This window comes from Gracilinanus agilis, chromosome 1, assembly GCF_016433145.1.
Source record: "Gracilinanus agilis isolate LMUSP501 chromosome 1, AgileGrace, whole genome shotgun sequence".
Classification (NCBI taxonomy): domain Eukaryota; kingdom Metazoa; phylum Chordata; class Mammalia; order Didelphimorphia; family Didelphidae; genus Gracilinanus; species Gracilinanus agilis.
The window spans coordinates 333,321,331-333,343,444 of record NC_058130.1 but is presented as its reverse complement, the minus strand read 5'-3'; the positions used below and the strand labels follow the sequence as shown (position 1 = coordinate 333,343,444).

The window sequence follows — 22,114 nt, the reverse complement described above, 5'->3', positions numbered from 1 at the left end:
CAAAAGCAAAGGATGTTTATATTAATATACATATATGAAGTTTGTAGCTTTGCACATCTTTTTTTTTTTAAATGCATTGTTTATTTAAATGGTTTTTGTTGGGGATTACTAAGCATATAATGAAAAAATAAAAGATAAAAAATTGATAATGATTTGAAAAAAAGTTATGGAAAAACTTTTTTTTTGGGGTACAATATTGTTGGGTACAATCTGGCACCTTCCTAATTTTCCAGTCTTCTTATACCTTAGTCCCTGACTTGTACTCTTCAACTGAGACATTGGCCATGAACAAGATTCTCCAATTCTTAGCTTTAGGCCTGGAATGTTCTCCTTCCACTCTAACTTCTGACTTTCCTGTTCCCTTTAAGTCAGTTAAAAATCTTACCTTCTACAGGAAGCCTTCCTCAACCCCTCTTAATTCCAGGGCCTTTTCTCTGTTAATTATTTTCTATTTTGCCTGTGTACAGCTTAAAAAAAAATGCATATACATGTATTTATTTTACACATTTGCATGCACATTGTCTTCCCTATTACACTGTGAATTTCTTGAGGGCAAGGACTGTCTTTGGCTTCTTTTTATATCCCCAGAGCTTAGTACAATGCCAGGCAGTAGTCGGTACTTAATAAAATTTTATTGACTGAAAAATTAAAAAGAATAAACAATATCTATAATAATAGTTTTTATACTAACATGATAGACACTTCATTTTTGGTGGAAAAATTGGTTGGAAATAACAGTCTTCAAACCTTTCATATTAATCATGTTTTTCATATACTTCAAATTTATACTGAATGCCTTTTTCTTCTTGGACATCAGTATTAACACCTGGATAACTGAAAAACAAAGATTTATGTTATTACTAAATAAGTGACCCAGAAGAAAATATAATCATTAACAACTCTAACAAAGAATGTCTGTTAAAATGAATTATTTTGGTAAAATACAATGACATGACATAAAAACAAAATAAAAAAAGTTGAAATTTGTCTTTCTGGTCAAGTATTTTTTGTTTATTCTGAATTTTATATCATAGAGGGCAGGTCTTGAAATACTTCCTTTGGCATTATTGTCAAAGAACAAATTCAGGGTCGGATGGATGTTTAGATTTTGTTCTGTAGTACACTTTGGTCTCATTTAATAGCAAACAATTATAACTGATTGGAACTTTCTTCTCAGAATCACTTTTCCTTTGGGGTAGCTGGGTGACTCAGTGGATAGAGCCTGATCTAGAAATGGGAGGTCTTGGGTTAAAATCTGGTCTCAGACACTTCCTAACTGTGTCACTTGACCCCCATTGCCTAGCTCTTACCACTCTACTGCCTTGGAACCAACATATAATATGGATTCTAAGACAGAAGGTAAGGGTTAAAAAAAAAAAAAAGAAAAAAAAAAAAAGAGAATTACTTTTCCTTTGAAGATCTCTCCTGTCTTCTAATCCTTATCTGGGTTCTTATTCTTGAGCTCTGTTATCTCCATCTTTCCATGAGGTCATCCTAGTTCATGGTGAGTGTTATTATTCTCCACAGGGGGGAATGTATGTATTGTAATTTATAATGTAAAGTTTAAATTCTTTTGAGAGTAATTTCAGGATAAGAAACTATCTCTTCAAATCCAGAAAATGAACTGTCTGGAGAAGGCACCATGAAGATGCCTGCAGAGACTCTACACTGCATCAAGAAGATCCACAGTGAACTTTGGGGTACAATTGATTGAACTGGGGGGGGTGTCGAATGAATTTGTTTTGAATGCGGTCTCATGCCGAAGGGGACTGCCCCCTAATTGGCTTTTTGTCAATATGCCTAGCAATCACTGTACCATTGGTTTTGTCCTTTTCTTTTTATCCCCAAATTACTGTAATTTAAAAGTTGGTTATGTTTATTGTACCAGGCACAATTCAATTCAGCACCTGGCTGTTTCCTAATTGTCTCATCTATACCTATTTTGTCTCTTATGACAAAAGAGTGGGGTCTTTAGGCCTCTTTGTACTCCTCCACAATGTAGCACAGTGTAGGGTACACAGCAACTGTCCAACTTGCAGCCTGTGACATCTCACTACTCTTTGATGATACCTTAATAATGTGTGGACTAATTGAGCACACCATTTTACAATTAAACAGAGCAAAAGACATGATGCAACAGTTCTACCTGAGAAAAGGATATTAGGCTTTTGAAACTTTTATACATTGGAAAATAAGCTAAGTTAACTTATTTATGTTCATTTTGGCTGCTCTGATCTGTACCATTAGAAATACAGTTATCAGGGGTGTCATCTGTTTTAAATTTTCTTTGAACAGTAGATATGGGGAGGAATTCTGGTTTTTCCCCCCTCTTGTGCTTTAGAAATGTTTTGCCATGACAGTTTTTCAGCTTTAATTTCTTTGGAATGAGTCATCCAAAACTTCACTTATATCCTTATGAAATTTTCAAGAGTGTGTGTGTGTGAAAACTATATTTTTTAAGACAAGGGAAAAAATGATACATGATTAAAAAAATTTTTTTTAAACCCTTACCTTCTGTCTTGGAATCAATATTGTGTATTGGTTCCAAGGAAGAAGAGCAGTAAGGGCTAGGCAATGGGGGTTAAGTGACTTGCCCAGGATCACACATCTGGGAAGTGTCTGAGACCAGATTTGAACCTAGGATCTCCGATCTCTAGATCTGGTTCTCAATCCACTGAGCTACCCAGCTGCCCCTTAGGGACTGTCTTATTCATCTCTGAATCATCAGTGCCTAGCACATAGTAGGCAGTTAAGTGTTGAAATGAATCATAATCCCATCTGCTTTATCAATAATTAAAATTACCACACTCAACAAATACTGGCCTAACTGTAACCCTAAATGCCTCTCCTTTTTAGATAGCAATAGATTAAAAGAATAATGTCTACCAAGAGCTAGGCTGAGAACCTGATTTTTATCATGACTGAAGTAATTGCTTTTTCTACAAGGAAAATGCAAGACATATAGGTGGAGTGTCTCAAGAAGAGATGGCTGTGGGGCAGTTAGATGGCCCACTGGATACAATGCCAGGTCTGGAGTTGGAAGTCTTGAGTTCAAATCTGACTAGATACTTCTTAGTTGTATGATCCTAGGAAAGTCACTTAACCCTACCTGCCCAGCCCTTATTGCTCTTCTACCTTGGAACCAATAGCCAGTATCAGTAATACCCATGAAAAGACAGAAAGTAAGGATTTGGGGGGGGGGGAAGATAAAGAGATGGATGCTACTTGAACCAAAATTGCCCCAGCCTAATGACAAAAGAAATTAAAGGATAAAGTACGGAGGAATTTTTAAACTAGAAACTGTGAGAAAGCCCCTATTAGGAGAGATTTTTGAAAAGGGGAAAAAAAAAAAAATCAAGACACAGATGGCCAGAAGCTCCCTTCTGAGGGTAAGAATACTTTGATATCTGTGGGGATCCAAAGTTCTAAGGTCCATTTCAACTCTAATATTCTATAACTAAGAAGATAATAATGCTGACTTTTTGCAGAATACAAACACAGTAGAACTTAAGGGACATGTTGTCCCTTTTAAAACAAACCACCTTGGGAGCCCATACACTTATTCTGACAATGTCGCCACTGGTAAAAACATTTTTGGAGCTTTATTTTTTGGAATGACCTTCACAGCCAAAGAAACTAGAAATCAGTCTCAATCCACTACTTTATTTTTTGTTTATTTAAAAAACCTTTACCGTCTGAATTAGAATCAATATTGTATATTGGTTCCAAGGCAGAAGAATGGTAAGGGTTAGGCAATGGGGCTTGCCTAATGACTTGCCCAGAGTCACATAGCGAGGAAGTATCTGAGGATCTGAGGCCAGATTTGAACCTAGGATCGATCTCTCATCTCTAGGCCTGGTTCTCTAGGCCTGGTTCTCAATCTACTACTTAAAAAAAAAAAAACCAAAAACCAACAAAAAACAAAAATGGTCATTTACGTTTGGTTGCAAATAACTTTGGTTATTTCTAAAAATCAAATTTATCCTTCAAAGTTTGAACATTTACCACTACTGAATGTATAATTAAGAGAATATATTTTAGACTGAAGGAAATTGTAAAAAATATGTCCCAAAGTATATTGTAAGAGGGAGATTTTAGGTATTTATAGATATATACTTAAAGCGTGGCCGCCAGGAATCAACAATTCAGATTGATTCCGTAATTAAATTAGACCCAAGCCAGGACTGGGTTTAAGGTAGTTAGAGAGAGGAAGAGGCTAGTCCAGGCCTGCAGAGGCCTGGACGGAGAAAGAAGGTTAAAAGGCTAAATAAATGAGGCTACAAGCCACAAGACCTAGCAATCAGAAAGGCTAGAGCCTACTTAAAGGTAGAGTTTGGAAACGGCCTAGGTAGGCCCAAGGAAGTCAGCCTAACTTACCCACGTGACAATTCAGAGTGGAAGCTGCCTGAGGTCTCCTCAGAGATCCTTCAGCACCAAGTTCAAAGCGGGAACTTCCTTCCCCAGGAAGTAACCAACATACTTGAAGAGATAGTGTCACTTCCTGTGGGTCCACTTCTAATTCAAGTGGACAAATGGCAGCTTCTACACTGATTTGGATTGCCCAAAGGGCAGTCCCTTGCTCTTGTATTGTTACTTATTGTCATGTGTGGGTAACCCATCTCCCCTCCCCACTAAGGGAGGTGGGGATGACATCATCTCTATGCCTAGGGTGAGTAGAGTTTGACTATGAATGGGCTAGAGCTAATTCTATTTACACAATATGTAGTAACTGTAGCATTTTTTATTTAAATGTATTGCTTCCTAAGGTTTTAAAAAAGGGGATATTTTCCCCCTAAAAATAGAAACAATAAAACAATAAAACAATAAAAGGTCCATTGAGAGAAAGTTAAATGTTTCACTTCTTTGTTAACAGTCAGTCTAAAATCAGTAAAATATAGAAAGACAAAGGCTTTTTCTAATCCATCCTTTCTAACACATCCTATCACTCCTTTGCTCAAAATCCTTCAGCTCCACCTTCCTACAGAGCACATTCCTGGAAATGATTGAAATCACCACCCACATCCAATCTCTGTCTACTGAAGGCCTTCTCTTCTTTCAAGTTCAAACTTGGGTTACCACTTATTTGATGAAGCCCTTCCTGACTATTCTCTAAATCCCCAAAATATTCAGATGATCATCTAAAATTTTTCGCAACACCTTTCCCACATCTATCCTTTGTAACTTTTAAAACCATTTCCTCATATTACATTATAAGCAGCCTGAAAACAAGTTCTGTATAATTTCTACTTAGCTCAGCACCAAGGACAGTGCCTTGTATACAATTAGTATTTTGTGGTTTAATAAACTGAAATGGAGGTCCCTTGAGGATTTATGAGAAACCTAACATATTAAATATAAACAAATAACATACCTTAGAATAATATATATCACATATATATTAGAAAACTGTTAAGACCATATAGAATAAAGGATACAATTTCATGTAATTTGTTCTTAATAGCTTGAAAACATAATAGAATCATTATTTATCTGAGTTACATTAGGATCAATTATTTAAGAGCTTAAACTTATCAGAAATTGTTTATGTTTTTAATGAGCTTCTTAGTGACCTACACATATTAAATGCTAAATAAATATTTGTTGACTTGAACAGAATAAAACTACAAAATGTTAATATTTGCATCTTATAAATTTACTTCAAAGCCAAATCAAAGAAAAACCAATTCAAATAAAACAAAGTTTTCAGTTATTCCTTAGGGGTAAAACTCAAGGAAACACTTCAGTTGATTTAAGTACACTACTTACTTTTGGAGAAGTTTATATTTCTGTAGATCAATTTCTGGGAAAAATGTGTCACACTCAAATTCTTGCAAAACTCTTGTTATAAACAGGCGCTGATGGCCAGGTTTCTTCATTGCTTCCTTTGAAAAGAATACAAAGGGAATGAAATGGATTAACTGACAAATACAACCTGAAGAGGTGGGACCAGGAATAATTTGGCGGTATCTAACTAAAGACACCAAAGAAGAATATAGTCTTTTGGAGGTGAGCAGAGGAGTTTAATATGACTCATGTTTGTAAGCTATAGACTGTCCCATTTAAACATCTTAATTATGGCCTCATACATTGTAACTTGTGTTTTTTAGGTTGGTGCTATGCTAGCAATGGTTGTGGCTAAAGTGGTATTAATGATGACAGTAGGAAGCCAACAGCTAACTAATCTTTTGGCCAGCACAATGCTTCGGTAAACACTTCTATGTGTGGTAGAGGAAGAAATCAAGTTAACAAAGATTCACATGCTTTTTCTGCCTCTGCTTATAGCATTTATATACCTGTTAAGGGCATATGAAGTACTTTATGAATATTATTTTATTCTCATTTAATAGCCCTCAGAGGTGAATACTATTATTGTACTCATTTTACAAATGAATAAATGGAGGTCACCAATATCTGTTGTGATTTGTGTGGAATATCTAAGGTGGGGTCTGAACTCAGGTCTTCCCGTCTCCATGTTCAATAATCTATCTTTAAGTTAAATGTTGCTATATTGAAAGAACAGCAAAGTTCTATAATTGCATTTCAAAGAGTTTTTAATTTTTATGCTTAAGGAACAATTCTAAAATGTTCCGATCCTTCCAGGCATTTAAACTAGACATTTCATACTTTTTTGAATGTGGCTTCTTGCTGAATAATGTGGCACAAATACCATTCTTGTAGAAATTTCAGTTCATTTGACAAGCATTTACCAAGCCTATTGCACCAAAGATACTGTGCTAAGCAAAATGTATAAAAATGGCAAAGAATATTTTTTTTTGTTTGTTTCTATCCAGTATATAGCACAGTGCTAGTAGGATATTAGCTGCTTGTTTAACTGAAGACATTGTCTTCAGGTAACATGTTCTAGGAGTTACTTGGTCAGAGCTTTGAACACATTTTCTCATAGAAACTACAGTATAAATGTGAGTTCAATTCAAAGCCCACAAAGGCCTGTTTTAATCTGTTTACTATTACAATGGACTATTATGAATCAGCTGCAAAACTATCAATTAAACAAATAAAAGAAAGGAAAAACCAAGGATTTTAAAAATAAATTCTGAATGCTGTTTATTATAGGAAAATACAAGTTGTTTAATTCAAAGAAAATGAGTATGTATATAGGTGGTCACCTTTGTAGAGATTTTGAATGGTAGGTATTTCTGGGTATTTGCAGGTTTTAAAATGTTGATGGCACCCCCCCCCCCACCTTCTTTAGCATGCCTAATTTCTTCTCCACACTTATAGCTTTCTTTTTCCTTGACATAGCTCTATACCAGCACTATTCTTAAGCTTATTAGTCACAACAGATTAATTTTCTAGCTCACAATTAAAATGAGATGAACAAAGAAGATAAGAATACCGGAAAGATAATTTTCTGAACTAACTGGGCTATGATTATAGGACCACAGATTTATAGTTAGAAGGGATCTCAAAACTCATCTAATTAACTATATCCCACCCCCCATTCCTTGAAACTTCAATAGAAACTGTATTCATCTGTGGTTCCCTCTCTCATTCCATCAAAGGAACATCCACAGGCTGAATGCCTTGCTGTGAAATCCTGTGTCCTTGTATTTCTTTGGCTTTGCTTTATGTTCCCTCTGTTTTAATCTTTAAACCCTTCCACCCATTTCCCCTCAGTCCTCAGCTTCCCTTTCAGGTGGGACACCCATGAAAGAATATTTTGTAGCTGCTAGTCAGCTACACTAATTTTCCATTCTAAAGTTAAGAAAAGAGAGATCCATAGAGCTTAAATGACTTGATTGTGGCCCTAACAGCAAAACAACAAGATTTGAATCTAAGTTCTGACTCCAAATTCAGCATTCTTTCCCACCACTGGTCCCACAGAGAGGTTAAAGAGGATATAAATGTGGGTTTATGTTAAAAGATTACTTGAGGTATAATGTTCAAAGGAAAATGGAGAGTTGTTTGTTAGGTGATGTCTTGACTTTCATGTGAATTAGATTTAAGTAAAGCAGAATTACAAAAAGTTGTCACTCACTCTCCTTGCTAGTCACAGAATTCCAGTGGCAAGATAAAAGTCAGGACGACTGGCATCTTCCATGTCTGACCAAGCTCTTAATTTAGCTTTACAGTGCCTGCTTCTGCTGCCTTCATGGTTGTTGGACAAATTGTTTTTATCTGTCCTTTCTGCTGGGGGAAGAATTCACATGCTTGGGGCAGACATCCCTTAATTCACTGGTGGGTTTAACAGCTTTTGGTTATCTTCAACCTGACTTAGCTCAGCTGCTGAGATGGTTTTACTGGGGTACATCCACCAGGTATGCTACAGCTTTCTTGGAGTCAGAGGTGAGAGCTGGGGAGCAGGTGGGCATCAAAGAAGGTAAGCAGCCCTGAAAAGGGCTCAGCAAACTCTTATGCCAAAGGTGCTAGTCCTCCCTTAACACCCCAGGGGATAGGACATTACTTAGGAAGTTATTACAACTGAAAAGTGGCAGTGGCAATAGGAACAGAAGAAAATGGTCAAATTTGGAGAAAATTTCAAAAGAAGAAACAAACACTAAAATTCGGTGACAGTATAGATGTATACGAGAGGGACAAGTAATGGTTTCTAGATTATAAGACTGAAAAAAATCGAAGTACTACTAATCTGGAAGGAATAGTTAGGAAGTTGAGTACACAGAGGGAGAGAAATCGATTTATGACTGAGTGATGAGATAATAAAATACACAAGTAAAAATGCCCTACAGAGAGGCATTTGGAGAATAATGGAGAAATGTGGATTGGAGACAAAGATTTAATGAATCCTTCTAATCGTTAATAGCTAGCAAAGTGGTTAAAGCACTAGATTTGGGAGTCGGGAAGACCTGAGTTCAAATTCTACCTCAAACCCTTAATGGCTATGATTCTGGGCAAGTTCTTTAATTTTTCTGAGCTTCAGTTTTCCTACCTAAAAATGAGGATAATAATAGCACTTAATCAAGTTGCTTGTAAACTTTAAAGACTGATCTAAATATGAGTTACTATATAGTGTTATATATCTAATACATATATACTTAATACAATATTATATGTCAATATAATAGCTTTGGCTATTATTATATTATAAATTTATATAAAACTTTAAGGTCTGGAAAGAATTTTCCATACATTGTTTTACTGAGGGGTGATACTTAAACCCATGAAAGTGAATCAGCCATTAATAGAGCAGTAGACAGACTTAAAAAAGCAATTCTTTCTACCTCTAGTCTATAATTGGATGTAAGGAAATATTCTCTTACAATTTTTTAAAGAACCAGTTAAGGAGGTTTCCCTTGATAATTCATTATTTCAATAATTCAATATGTTCATTAGGCAACTAGTCTAAAGAATGAATATGGTGTATGGAGGTATCAAGTTTTTTTTTTTTTTTTTTTTTTTTTTTTTTTTAAGGGTGAAAAACCTTTAAAAATAGTTGACTGGTACATTTACTCAAATTTGACTGATGGTTCTACATTTCTGTTATATCTGTAAACAATGTGTTTCTGAAGGGGGCTGACCTGCCTCATACTGCTTATGACTACATTGTGCCACATGGCCTTTGTTAATGATTTTGCTGAAGGTCCAATGGAAAATTATTTGTGGACCATTAATCCAATGCTGAGAAAATGAGTTTCTAGAGAAACAATTTCAGTTTCTGATCTCTGAAAATGCAAGGGGGGAAGGGGAAAGGGGGGACGTGCAGTGGTGGTGCAAAGATCATAGTTCTTAAAAATAATTCCAAAGTGGGTGAGGGAGGAAGGTGTCTTAAAGCAACTCATGTATAAACACTGTTTAAGTTCCTGTTATCTTCTGAGTCTACTTTTAACGCCTGGTTAGAAAGTCAAATTAAAGTCTTGCAAATCTTATTTTTTAATTTTCAGAGGCCATAATTGAGCCTATCTTCTTGAACCTTGTACCTTAAAAAAGGTTGAGGGATTTGGACAGGACCATAGAAAGATTTTTAGAAAGTCATTTCTAGTTATTTACCAGCCTAGTAGAACAGAATACAATGCTTTTGGTAGATTAGAAAATTTTCCCTTGCTTAGTTTTTAAGCTCTGTATTAATTACTTGTATAGAATCACATGAAATCAACACCTGAGATGGTTGGCAGATACCTAACTCAAAGGCAGGGCACAACCAGATCTGTGCAGGTAGATCTTTAACTAGCTCTCAGGGGGAAAAAAAAAGGATGCACAACAAATATTGAGGTTTAGTCTACAAACATCTTCTTTATCCCTTTCTTAAATCTAGGCAGCCCAAAAAACAATTAAAACAAACCTTCATTTGCAAAGCTTGCCAATTTCTGAGATGTAAATGCTTACACTGAAAATATAACAGTTTTCATGAGCTGGCTCCAATACAGCCACGGTTGTACCACTCCTGTTTTATCACTGGGCTTAATAACTACAGCTAGCATTTCTATAGTCTGCTATTGGGCCAGGGACCACAGCTAGTAAATATCTGAGATCATATTTGAACTCAGGGATTCTTGACTCCAGGATGAGAGCTCTTTCCACTGAGCCACAAAGGTAAATTAAACTTGCCTTTGTTCAGTTGTTTCAGTTGCACCTGACTTTTTGTGACTGCTTTTGGAGTTTACTTGGCAAAGATATGGGAAAGGTTTGCCATTTCCTTCTTCACCTCATTTTACACAAACAGGATTAAATGTCCTACCAAGGTCACACAGATAAGTAAAGACTGGATTTGAAATTAGGAAGAAGAATCTTTCTACCTAGTACTGTAGCCTCTGTGCCACCTAAAGTAGTCCTTATCCTCAGGTAAAAATGAGCATTTTGGAAATGCTACAAATGAGGAATTATTTTATTATTTTGCTGATTATCCAAATTTAAGAAAGTGAGGGAGAAAGTAGACATTTACTAGTGTTTATATATTTAAAAATAATACTCTTTTAAATCAAATTTGAAGAAAAATAAGTTAATGTCTCTGGTTTATAAAAGAAAATTTCTACTAAAAATCTTTTGAAATGAAACAAAAGTACTAATGACTAAGAACAACATCATCTGGATTATGACTACTTGAGAAATCCTTTTCTATCACAATAAAATGACGATAATGTGATCAGTTTGGGTCAAGCTGTCTACTTTTAGAAAAACAGATTATTTATGATCAGTCACATGTTAATCAAATTATGAAAGCTAACCATTTATTAGTAAGATATATGTATTTTATTTTTTTCTGTGTGTGTGAGGAAGAAATTGCACAGCCTATGTTGGTTGGATCAGAGAATGGAGGATAAAAGTCAAGACAAGCTTGATTCCTTAGGGAGAAGTTTAGGATTGCTTTTAAATTGGAACATTAAAAAAATTGATAACATGAGAAAAAGAGAATAAAGAATTATTCTGATTAAAACATTTCCATAAAACTACACAACACTATTTAAACATATAGTCTGGTTCTAGTGCAAAGAGTGATTCATTTGAAAGAAAACGTTTTAAAACAAGCTAAGAGAGAAAGTTATTACTTTTCAAAAGAAAGCCCCCAAATTGCAACAGTGGTTGAGATTAAGGACAGTGGAGGAATTTCTGGTTTAGAAATGGGTTTTAGTTTTCATCATACTTACTTTTCATTCAGATATGGAAAGGGAAACTAAAGGACACAAACTGTCAGTATTTTGTACTTAGAGGAGATTAAAAAATGTTTAAAAGCTCTTGTTCCTCATTCTTAAAAACAAAAAGCCCATCAGAAATGGGTCTTCTATTTTGTTAAAAGCCTTTTCTGTGTCTTTTAATAGAATCAAATGATTTTTGTTATTCTTGTTACTAATGTGGTCAATTGTGTTCATAATTTTCCTGACGTTGAACCAGTCCCGTATTCCTGCTATAAATCCAATCTGGTCATAATATAATCTTTGTGACATTGCTGTTGTCCCTTTGCTGATATTTTATTTACAATGTTTGCATCAATATTCATTGATGATATTGGTCTGTAGCTTTCTGTGTTTTGATTCCCCTTGGTTTAGGTTTCAAGACCATATGTTTTATAGAAGGAATTTGACAAGATCCTATCTTTGCTTGTATAATATAGGAATTGACTGTTTATAGAACATTTGATAGAATTTGCTTGTGAATCCAACTATTTCCAGGAATTTTTTCCTCTATAATTTCACTTATGGCTTGTTCAATTACTTTTTTCCAAAATTTCTTTTATTTCTTGTTAATCTGGCTATTTTGTTTTTTCATCTACTTTATTTAAGCTGTTGGATTTATTAACAGATAGTCATGCAGAGTAGTTTCTAATAATATCTTTTATTTCTTTTTCATTTGCTTTGAAATCTATTCTTCCATTTTTATCCTGGAAACCTGGTTTTCCCCTTTATTTTAGAAAAAAATCAAGTAGCAAATGTCTTTCTTATCTATTGTGTCCCCTTCACACTGTCCCAACTTATTTTTATTAATTCAGTGGTTGTTTTCCTTAAATTCCATTAATTTCTTTGATTTCTGGGTTTTTTAGGACAAGATTATTCCAAACATACACAAAGTGAAGCAAATTATCCTCATGTTTAGATGTACTATGAAATTATAACCATACCTGATAAACAGAGCTGCCTCCAACTATCCAAACCATGTCTACCTTATCTGCTAGTTCTGGAAGTTCGAGAAGGTTTAATGCATCATCCAGACTGCTGGCCAGATAATGAGCTCCATGAGGAGGTTCCCTAGGTTGAAGAAGAAAAAAAAGGAACCACCACAAGATTTATACTAAACAATTTAAAGAATCAGTTAATCAACTTGCATTAATTAGGTACCTACAATGTGGGCTTTTAAAAGCTAAAAAGAGGCTTCTGTATTTAAATCCTGGAGGTACTAGGGAACCACAGGAGTTTACTGACATGGTCAAACCTTCACTTTTACAAACATAAATCATATTAAATCAAAGTAACATCAATATGGGTCTTTAGTAAGAAAGAAGAATGATGATTTAAGCTTAAATTCCCTGAATTGCATTTCTTTACCCATTTGTTTCCCTCTCCTTTTTTTAGCCAAAAAAATTCAATTCAATGAGCAAATAACCAATTGCAATTAAAAGTGGTCTCTGACACTGTCATGGATTCCTTTTTATATAATGAGGAACTCAAAGGCAGCTAGGATAAATCATTGGTCTTTGTTCATAGGTTATTAGAAACAAAACAAAGTAGAACTTAAGTGTTAATTTCTTGGCCTGGTATTTGCATATCCAATCTCATTTTCTTTGCTGTATAAGAGAAAAGATATTAGCACAAGAAGTAATGGAATTATTTAAGAGCTGATTGCTGTTTGCCTCTACACACACTGATTTCTCACTCTGCTTATTTCTTTGGTAGTTGGACCTTTAGAGCAGTAAGGGTAGAGAAACTCAAATCAGTTAAAACTTTGTTGACAGAAGTAGCTCTAGTTTTCTAATCATCTCTTTAACACTTCAGTTGATTTGATCTCACCAATTTCCTTCCACTGATGAAGATCCCAAACCCATTCATGACTGCCCATTGTGGGATAACTCTTTCCCATGTCTTCCCATAAGGGAAGGCAAAGGGGAATAGCCATTTATTAAGTGCCTATGGTGTATTAAGCACTGGGATAAATACTTCGCAAATATTTCATTTGACCCTTTTGATAACTGGGAGACTATTATCATCCCCATTTTGCAGCTAAAGAAACTGAGGCATACAGTGGTGAAGTGATTTGCCCAGAGCCACACTTCTATTTAAGTGTCTGAGAGCATAACTGAACTTAGATATTCCTGGCTCCAGGAACTGTCCACAAACTTGGCAGAGGGGGTCCCACCCAACTTTCTCTCCTCAACACTGGGAGGACACCAAGCAAAATATGATCTCATTATCTGTAGGATTAAATGATTCACTTAAAAATATTTGAACGCCTACTTAGATCAAGAGTTGATGCAATGAATGAGCTTTTGGGGGTTGAATGGGAAAATAGTGGCTCTTGTGGGTTGGGGAAAACAAAGCAGCCAAGAATCCAAAGTTGTGTGATATCTGCAAATAGTGTCCATAATTTCCTTCTACTCTAAAGACTTGACAATCAGATCTAGGCTCCTATCTATTTTAATACTTACATACATGCATACTTGGGTAAATTCATTCTTTCAACTAACATGTTGATAAATTCTTTGGGAATAATCAGGTAGGGGAATTAGGTAAAGAATTAGGGGCAGCTAGGTGGCTTGGTGGATAGAAAGCCAGGCCTGAAGATGGGAGGTCCTGGGGTTCAAATCTGACCCCAGATACTTCCTAGCTATAAGACCCTGAGCAAGTCACTTAACCCCCACTGGCTAGGTTCTATTGTTCTTCGATACTTAGTATTGATTCTAAGGCAGAAAGTAAGGGTTTAAAAAAGAATCTATACAAGGAAACAAAGTAGTCAAAAGTATGGGTGGAGAGGCAGGACAAGGCAAATTTGTAATTGGCAACCTAGCCTAATGATACAGTAAAGAGGTTTTTAATGTGGGACTTGTGCATTTTGTTTATATTTTGGTATGTATATTTCAATGATTGGTTTCTTTTTTAATCCTGTGTGTTTTATGCACTTAAATATTATTCTGAGAAGTGGTCCATTGGAATCTCTAGATTCCTAATGGATCTAAGACCCTAAAAAAGCTCAAGAACCTCCAGTATAGTGGATAAGGCATTGGACTGAGAGACAAAACACCAGGATTTAACTTCCACCTAACTACTTGTGTGACCCTATGGAAACCACTTAATCTTTCGATGCCTTAGTTTCCCCATCTGTATAACAAAAGATTTAGTCTTAATGACTTTTGGGTCTAAATTTATGATATTATGTATTGAATGTCTGATACCTGGATGCCGTGGGAGATACAAAATAGTCTGCCAACAAGATGTTTTATAGATGGTATTAGGAAAATAACTGGATCTAAGGAGTCATAGAACCAGAGCTTAAATCTCTGGCTTTTACTTATTAGACAAGCACCCTCAAAGAAGTCACATGACCTCTCTAAGTCTTCCTCACTGGTAAAATAACTAGTTTGACAAGAATAAGGCCTCTTACAACTCAAAAATCCTGTAACACTATGAAGGCAGTATTTAAAATGAGCTTTAAAGAATAGGGCAGATTTTATGGGGGTTAGGGCACACTCAGGAGACAATGGCACAAAGAAAGGCAAGAGTGAGAAAGCATGAGAATACAGATAAATAGGAATTAGGGAAAGAAGAGGTTAGGAAATTGGACAGTTACAAGAGTTAAATTTGGAGTTTATGAAGAGAAGAGACTGAAAGCAAAGACCCTTTAAGAGGCTATTCAGTTAAATTAAGGCATGAGGTGAAAAGGGTTCTGGGCTAGAATGGTTGAAGTAGGGATGGAAAATAAAGGGTGAATTAGGAAAAATGTCTCCCTTCCTTTCTTATTTTTATTTATTTATTTTTTTGAGTCTGGGCCTTCCTATCTTGCTCACTACCGTGGGAACTTTGATCTGATTTTTCTAAAATGGAACCTGGGCTGGTTCACCCTTTCTTAGACGGGTACTTCCCTTTTTTCATCACTAGGCTCACCAAATTGGTGCTAGACTAATACAGACACCCAACTGACTTAGTATTCAGAACCCCCAAATACAAAGGATTAAAGTCTCAGTTTCCCCAATAGCAGGCAGTATAGGTGTATTCCACAATAATGGCTGAGGGAACGGTTCAAATTAAAACCAGACTGGATGGATGCAGTGGATAAGGTCAGATATTTCCCCAAATTTTTAAGTTCCAGAAAGCTGTAAGAATAAGGGTACCCATGAAAGATGTGAGAGGAAAGACTTTTATAGGTAGGGGTGTGTGAGAGGGATTATAGTTCAGTTTTGTATATCCTGAGTTTAAGATGATAGAGGCACATCTAAACAGCAATGTTTTGTCAATATTCCATGGGAATTAAAGAGCTCAATAAAGACTGGTATGGAAGAACATAGCTAGGATAATTGATACTGTCTTTGTGTGCACATCCATAGGTAGAGAAATTCAATAAAGAAGATACATTCAAGAAGTAAAAAAGTATAGTTAGTAATAGGAGGGAGAGGAAATTGTAGTTTCCTAGAAATGAAGACAGTTCAATGAAGAGTTATTGGTCAAGAAGTTCAAACTCCAAATAAATAAATGATAGAATTGAGAAAAGATTACTGAATTTAATCACTGTTACAGTAAATATACTGAATAATAAGAGTAATCACAGGTTTGAATTTCTGGAGATGGGGTCCAGAGTTGAGATGGAAGGATTCTTTAGATCTCCATCTGAGAAATTTATTTAAACAGATCAAATAAAGCCTGTGCCTCCTCTGCTTTTAGAAGAACTTGTTGGGTCCTTTGGAAGTAACAAATGGTTTGTAAAGATGATACAATATTTTGTGGGGTTGAGACTTTGACTCTGGAGTCAGGAGATTGCTTAGCTGCAAGCTGGCAGCACTTGCTGGCAAGAATTCCTTCTACTTTCATGACCTGGATGGAGTGGGCTCAGCCACCGTGGTGGGAGGCCCCCACTTCTCCGTCTTCAGGAAGGATCTTACTAGCTCTGACTGTGGAGGTGGATAAGAAACCAAATTTTTAACAAGCCCGATTAAGACCGTCATTGTACAGGGCCTGAGCCTGACAACTCCTGGGTCTGCTGCAGAGCATCATGGCCTCTTGGGAATGTAGAACCCATGACTTCACTTTCTGGGGCACTTTTATCAGCTCCAGAAAGGCGACAAGGCCCTTTTGCTGTTTGCACCCCCTAAAAAAATCATTGTTAAGGAAAAACAAAGATCTTTTGGGGTTTGGGTGCAAGGAAGGGATGATTAAAAAAAAATTTTTTTTTTTAAAAAGACCTTTACTTTCTGTCTTAGGATCAATACCATGTATTGATTCTAAGGTAGAAAAGCAATAAGGGCTAGGCAATGGGGTTAAGTGACTTACTCAAGGTCACACAGCTAGGAAGTATCTGAGGCTAGACTGGAACTCAGGACCTCCTGTCACTGAGCCTGGCTCTCTATTTTTGAGATGAAAATCCTCGGTTTTACTGAGACTGGAAGAAAGATTAAGATGTCAATTGTGTGGACAGGCATATGCTGAGCTAAAGATTAAAGGCAGTCATAAGACACAGTCTTGCTTTTCTCCATAGGGCGGCACATATAAGGAAAAGCACCATCTGATAAAGTGGGGCCTGGTTGTGAACAGGAACTGATGGTTTAGGGAGAAAAGATAAAAAGCCCAGAATAATTATTGGCCATATTAGGGAGACAATGAGAAAAGAATGAATAAAAGAAAAAAAAATCTTCCTTGCGTCTAATTATACTACAAACTAATTTTTTGAAAAGTTTCAATGTCATGTAATATTAGAACAATTTTATCTTTTAACTTCAAAGCTTTAAAAAAATCTTTGAAGGGAAGTGCTTATGAAAGTACAACAGATCTGGAGAAAGGCCCTTAGAAGTCAACTTCATTCATCCCCCCCCCCCCCCATGAAGAAATTGAAACCAGGAAGTTAAATGCCTTGTTTGAAGTCATAGACAGGTGATATGGCAAAGTGTGGATTTGAGCCTAAGTCCTCTAACTCCAAATCCAGTTCTGTTTTTCATTCTACCAGGTTGATACAGAATCAAATTTGCATTATTATTTGCCGGGTTATAAAACCAGAAAGCTCTAGAAATGTGCTTCTGGTATGGCTCCAATTTTTTTTTCTTTTTAAAATACGGCTACCCAAACTAATCAGTCTATTCATGTTAGGGTTAGCTATTTTATTTTATATTTCTCCTGGCTTATTATTTTTCTAGTGAGTGGGGGAAAGGAAGGGTGATAGGAGGAAAATAAGAGGGAAATAAGTTAGATGTCTGCAGCATACAGGACGCTCACAAACAAAAAATATTGATTTATATATGTAAATTTCTACCCTTCCAATCCATTTCAAGGGTGATTTATTTTTCTTTCCCCATTTTATTTCAAGAGTAAATAAGGGACCTCTTAGAACAACTTGAAATAACTCTTAGTTAATAATTATTCAAATTATTTGGCACCAGACCAATTCCTTAACTCACTAACAAAGCTTTAAAATAAAATAAAATAACAATCTACACGCCTTTTAAATTTTTAATAAAGAGACAAATAAGAACCATTACTATAAATAAACAAAAAGTATCTAAAACCAATTATGTGCACCACTGGGGGCACATAAAGAATAAATTGTCCTATCACTTTAGAATTGCTGACCTGAAATTGCACAACCCCCAGAAAAATACCTTAATGGTTTGTTTTGGCTCATTTTAACTATAAGTAACCTCTAGTATCTGGCGATGTTTTATTAAAGAATTCCCAGAAAAGCTGATTCTGCTTACTGATTTGAGATTTACCAAGATAAAAAGAATAAATCAGATAAATATTCTAGCAACAAGGGGGAAAAAAGGGCATCAGAAAAGTTTGCTAATTGTAGGATGCACCTGCATTTATTAAGCTGTAATTAAAAAAGATAGTTTAAATAACAAAAACTTTCCCCACTGTTATTTGGATATTTAAGAAGAAAGAACATTTTACCTTCGATTTTCTGAAAAACTCCCTCAAGCCTATTTCACCTTAAGGGAAACTAAAAAATTTTCTTAGTAAGATCACAAAATATGGAAGAATAAAAGGTCAGGACCAACTATCATGAATTGTTTCATATTTATATCCCTTATGCCTAGCACACAGAAGGTGCTTAATAAATGCTTGCTCATTAATTACATTATTGAATTATTATTGAACTCATTAATAAGCAATGTTACACATAATAAAAAGGAAAACAAAGATTTCTTTTTGTGAAGGCCAGAATTTTATCTTGGGAGCCCTCCTCTTCCCCACAACTTGACTAATGCTCTAGCAAATGCATATTTCCAGTTGGCTCCATTAGAAAAAGATGCTTTAGATACAGGGATTCATCCAATATTCATTTATTAAAAGCCCACCATGTATACAGTCTTAGAACTAGAACTGGGAAGGTGAGCTTCAGAGATGACTACAACAAGGTTCCTACCCTTATAAAGATCACAAAAGAGCGAGGCCATCTATTTGTCTTACCTAGTCATGGGTTTGTGTGAGGATCAAATGACAAAATGTGCATGATGAATTCTGAGAATTAGTGTACAAACCAAGTTGTGTAAAAGCATTGAATGATTTTCTAGTTCAGAACTATTGAGTTCTGCTCAACTCAAACTGCTGCTATAAGATTTTGTGTGGGTTGAGCACCTGAAAGGGAAGGCAGGAACTGGAATATGGGTGGAAGGGTTAAAGATTAAAGGAGGAAGGACAGAGAGAGAAAATAGACCAGGAGACACAGAAAGCTGCATCACATTCAGCCTCCCAGCTCCTCCTAAGATGGTGAGTCAGTCAATTGACTGATTTTTATTGAGGCTTCAAGGAATGAGGGTTGCAGGACTGTCCATCAAATAGGAGGCATTACAGAAATATTAGCATCATATTGGCAATCAATTACAAGATAAAGAAAAGGATACCAAGACAATGGTATAGCCAGTGCCCAGAAAAAGCTCATTTGAAAGTCTCTTTGGATGGCTGGCCCGATCTCATTCAGATGTAGAGTGTATCTTTGACATTACAAAGAAGCTACTGAAATTGCATGCCAGCCTTCTAGACTGCAGGTTTGAGTTCCACAAAATTTGAGCCCACTCCAATTTAAGGATTCAGAAATCAATCATGTGAAATGTTAGAAATATATCCATAAGTCTGGTCCTTGAACACTTAGCTTATTAGAGTCAGCTTTTGAATACATCTTTAACATCTTCTTGATTTGTTTATACCTGAGCCCCTTCAAAAATCATTGAGGAAGGCAGCATTTGAGGTGCTATTGAGGTTGGTTTGAGAGGATTCTCAGAGTGGTTCCAGCTTTCATTTCAATTCATTAGAATTCATTTTATTCATTCTAAGCTGCCATCTTGGTTCCTCTTGGCTCTGCCAGACAGCATTTGAGCTTAGGCTGAAGGGCTTCTGAGGAGTGAAGGACTACATTCACACTATATCTTCTTACTGATTTCTCAACTTCTTGCAAGTTCTAACCCTGCTACTCAGAAGTCCTCTCTCCAAGGTTACAAATAACTTCCAAATTGCTAAATCTAAGTTTTTATTGGTCTTCATTCCTCTGGAATCCTTTGTGTGAGTCTGAAACTGCTATCTCTTCTAGATATTCTCTCTATTCTTTGTTTTGGCTGACATTGTTCTTCCCTGTTTTTTCCTGTCTGAGTACTCCTTCATTTCCATTACCATCCATATCCTGTTTCCTAATTTTGTGTGTATCTTGGTGTTGTCTCTGGCATGATTCAGTCTTATGTGCCATCTGTCTGCAATTGCTAACCTGCTTCTCCTGATGTGGAACAGAATTTTCTATGATGGACTTGATATTGGGACTTCCAAACCTGAATCTTCTTTAATTCATGCCCTCATGTAGGTTGAAGCTAGTCAACTGAGCTTGGAGTTCCAGTTTCTGGGCTTATCTCAGTTGATTGGTGTCTAAAGGTATGAAATTACAAGAAATTGAAAAAAGTTTTCCCTCAAGTAGATTACTGCAATGAGGGTACAAAAGGAAGTTAAGTGGCTAACTAGGAAAAAAAAGTTTTTTGCATCAAATATCTCCAAGAAGAGTTTGATATCTAAGATACATAGACAATTAATGGAAATATATAATACCCTAAGTAGTCCAAGGATAATAGGAATAAAGTTCTTCAAAGGGCAAATAGGTGGCTTAGGCGATAAGAGAGCTAGCCCTGGAGTCCTGAGGACCTGGATTCTGGCCTCAAAAACACTTCCCTGGGCAAGTCACTTAACCCCAACTGCCTAGCCCTTACTGCTCTTCTGCCTTAAGAGTGGATATAGATTTTAAAACAGAAGGTAAAGGCTTTAAGAGTGAAAATCATGAGACTGGTCTCAAATTAATAATTTTATTAAATCAAAAGTTGTAGGAAAAAGATGGAAAAATAGGAGAGGTATAAAAGGTACTTTTCCCTATTGCTCCATTTAGCTATCCGACAGTTGCCATAAAGGGACCCCTGGTCACACTACACAGGGAAGTCTAGTCAGCACCAAACACAGAAACAAAGAGAGAGAAATCCACTCTTGCCTCAGTTTATCAAACCTTGTCTTCGCCCACTAACACTCACATTACTTGGGAGCCAGTTATGGTTTTCTATTTTGCCTGCACTGCCCAGGGGGGGGGGCAGTCCAGGAGGCATTTCAGGGAAGAATCACTTGTTCCAGGTCTCACAATATCTTGATTCCATTAGCTGCATTTTTCTGGCTGTTGTTCCACTCTCCAGACTCAATTCACCCTATGACTTCCTAGCACACAGTCCCAGCCTCCAGGTTGATAGGAGATGAGGTCAAGGTTAAAAACAAAAACACTTCTTCAAAGAAGAAATGCAAACCATTATCAACCAAATGAAAGTGCTCCAAATCACACAGAATAAGAAAATGTAAATCAAAATAAGGATTCACTTTTCATTCAGCAAACTGACAAAGGTGACAAAAGAAAGGAACAGAATTGTAAATGTTGGAGGGATTTTGGAAAGAGAGGCTCCCCAAGGTCTAGTAGGAGCTGGGAATTAGCAGTAAAGCCATTTCAGGAAAGCAATTTGGAAATATGCAAATAAAATGATTAAAATGTTCACATCCTTTGATCCAGAGATTTTACTACTAGACATATATCCTATGGAGGTCCCCGATAGATAGAAAGATTCCACATCAAGATATTTGTAGCGGTACTTTTTGTGATTTCCCCACAAAGGGAACAAGTGATTTAAGGAATGGTTACACAAATTGTGGAACATGAATGTAAAGGATTATTGTGTTATAAGAAACAACGGACATTATGAATTAGAAACATGAAAAGACTTACATAGACTGATGTCAAGTAAAATAAGCAGGTCCAGGAAAACTATAATCTTATATATACTTAATCTAGAAGTAATAGGAAAGTACTGCAACTTATTGAATTGGTGTGTGTGTGTTGTGGTATGGTCAGACATGTGCTTAGAAACACTTTGGCAGCTAAGTGAGGGATGGATTGGAGTAAGTAAAAACGTGAGATGGAGATTAATTTCAAGGGTCCCACAATAGTCTAGGGATGAGGAGAATCAAAGTGGCAGGTATGAGTGTAAAGAGATGGGCATAAG

The 22,114-nt window shown here is 36.1% G+C and overlaps 1 protein-coding gene and 1 non-coding gene across 2 annotated transcripts in view; both read right to left on the bottom strand.

The window, feature by feature from the left end:
* Positions 1-618: 618 nt before the first annotated feature.
* Positions 619-22,114, bottom strand: part of DHFR (dihydrofolate reductase) — a 31,985-nt gene continuing 10,489 nt past the window's right edge. The window contains exons 4-6 of the mRNA XM_044662980.1: positions 12,530-12,656; positions 5,767-5,882; positions 619-834 (exon numbers count right to left, since the gene is read on the bottom strand). Of these exons, the coding sequence (XP_044518915.1) occupies positions 756-834; positions 5,767-5,882; positions 12,530-12,656 (322 nt within the window). The 3' untranslated portion in view covers positions 619-755. The remainder of the gene's footprint in view (positions 835-5,766; positions 5,883-12,529; positions 12,657-22,114) is intronic.
* On the bottom strand, positions 16,618-16,755 carry LOC123232785. Its single transcript, XR_006505291.1, has one exon. It is a non-coding gene; the product is annotated as a small nucleolar RNA SNORA68 (small nucleolar RNA).